At 39.0% G+C, this 1,522-nt stretch overlaps 1 protein-coding gene across 1 annotated transcript in view; it reads right to left on the reverse strand.

The window, feature by feature from the left end:
* The window catches only part of RPN1 (ribophorin I), an 18,617-nt gene that overhangs the window by 15,440 nt on the left and 1,655 nt on the right, over nucleotides 1–1,522 (reverse strand). Inside the window, exon 2 of the mRNA XM_011971305.1 lies at nucleotides 496–688. Within this exon, the coding sequence (XP_011826695.1) occupies nucleotides 496–688 (193 nt within the window). The remainder of the gene's footprint in view (nucleotides 1–495; nucleotides 689–1,522) is intronic.

Consider the following 1,522-nt stretch of genomic DNA (forward strand, 5'->3'; position numbering starts at 1 on the left):
AAACCCAGGAGGCGGAGCTTGCAGTGAGCTGAGATCCGGCCACTGCACTCCAGCCTGGGTGACGGAGCGAGACTCCATCTCGAAAAAAAAAAAAAAAAGAGTGAGACTCTGTCTCAAAAAAAAGAAAGACTTGAAGAAAATACGACAAAATGTTTACAATCATTAGTTCTGGGTGCTCATATAAAAGTGTGTTTTATTATTCTCTGAATTTTATTTTTTAAATAACTCAAAAACTATTTAAAGGAATTTAAGTGGTTCCATCTGTTGACAGAACTACAAGGAGAGGACTTTTACATGCTGTTCGAATTGACTATCAAATGCATGTATTACTTTTACAATAGTAACTTGTACCCACTTAATAAAAGTTCCTGATAAACCAGTCTTCCTAAGAATGACAAATGAACACTCCCTATCCATAAAGACTGGTAATTGAAAGAAAAAAAATGCACAAAATTAAAGAAAAGGTTAGTTCCTCCCTTGCTATTGAAGACTGACCCAAATTATAGAGGTACTCATAGCTTGGGAGGTTGTAGCCAACGATGTAATGAGTCTTCCACCCGCCAAAGAGAGGGAAGCGAGGCCGGATTTCCATCTCTACAGAGTCATCCAAAATAAGGAGGTGGCTGGTGGAAACATTGCCAATCTCATCCCTGTAATAAACATCCTGGGCAGCAGCAGGGAGGATGGTCTGCAAGAGAGTAGATATGCCCTTCTATAACTCCAGGAGTCAGCTCAAAGAGGAAATGATCCTAAACACAGAAGACTTTCTGCACCAAGATCCTCACATGGTACTACTTAATTAAAACAGTCCCCAAACACAACCTAAAAAAGTCTAACTTTCCCACAAAGGTTTCAGAATTTCTAGAAATTGCGTCAACCTCTCAATCAAGGGTGCTAACTACCCAAATTCTTCTAAACAGTAAATAATTAAGGGAATTGCAAATACCTTTGTGAACACTGAAGACTTGATACAAAGGTAAAAATAATCTTTCAAGTTATTTTGCAAATAAAGATGGAATATGGAAGAAATTTCATCAAATTACTAGGTGGTAGGGTTACAGAAAGGGTTTTTCTACTTGATATTCTTCATTGTATCTTCCAAATCTGTCAGTGTATTTTGATCATGGGAGGAAGGGATAACACCTTTCTTCACATACTGACCCCTTCTATCATACATAAGTTAAAAAAAAAAGTTTATCAGATTTCATTTATAAGACAAAAAAGATTTTAAAACTATATGCAATATGATAAAATGTTTTTTAAAAACATTACAAAAGGGCCGGGCACAGTGACTCACGCATGTAATCCCAGAAGCCTGTAATCCCAGCACTTTGGGAGGCCGAGGCGGGTGAATCACCTGAGGTCAGCAGTTCGAGACCAGCCTGAACAATGTGATGAAACCTCGCCTCTACTATAAACACAAAAATTAGCCGGGCATGGTGGCATGCGCCTGTAATCCCAGTTACTCAGGAGGCTGAGACAGGAGAATTGCTTGAACCCGGGAGGCAGAAGTTGCAATGAG

This window comes from Mandrillus leucophaeus, unplaced genomic scaffold (genome assembly GCF_000951045.1).
Source record: "Mandrillus leucophaeus isolate KB7577 unplaced genomic scaffold, Mleu.le_1.0 Scaffold121, whole genome shotgun sequence".
Taxonomy (NCBI): domain Eukaryota; kingdom Metazoa; phylum Chordata; class Mammalia; order Primates; family Cercopithecidae; genus Mandrillus; species Mandrillus leucophaeus.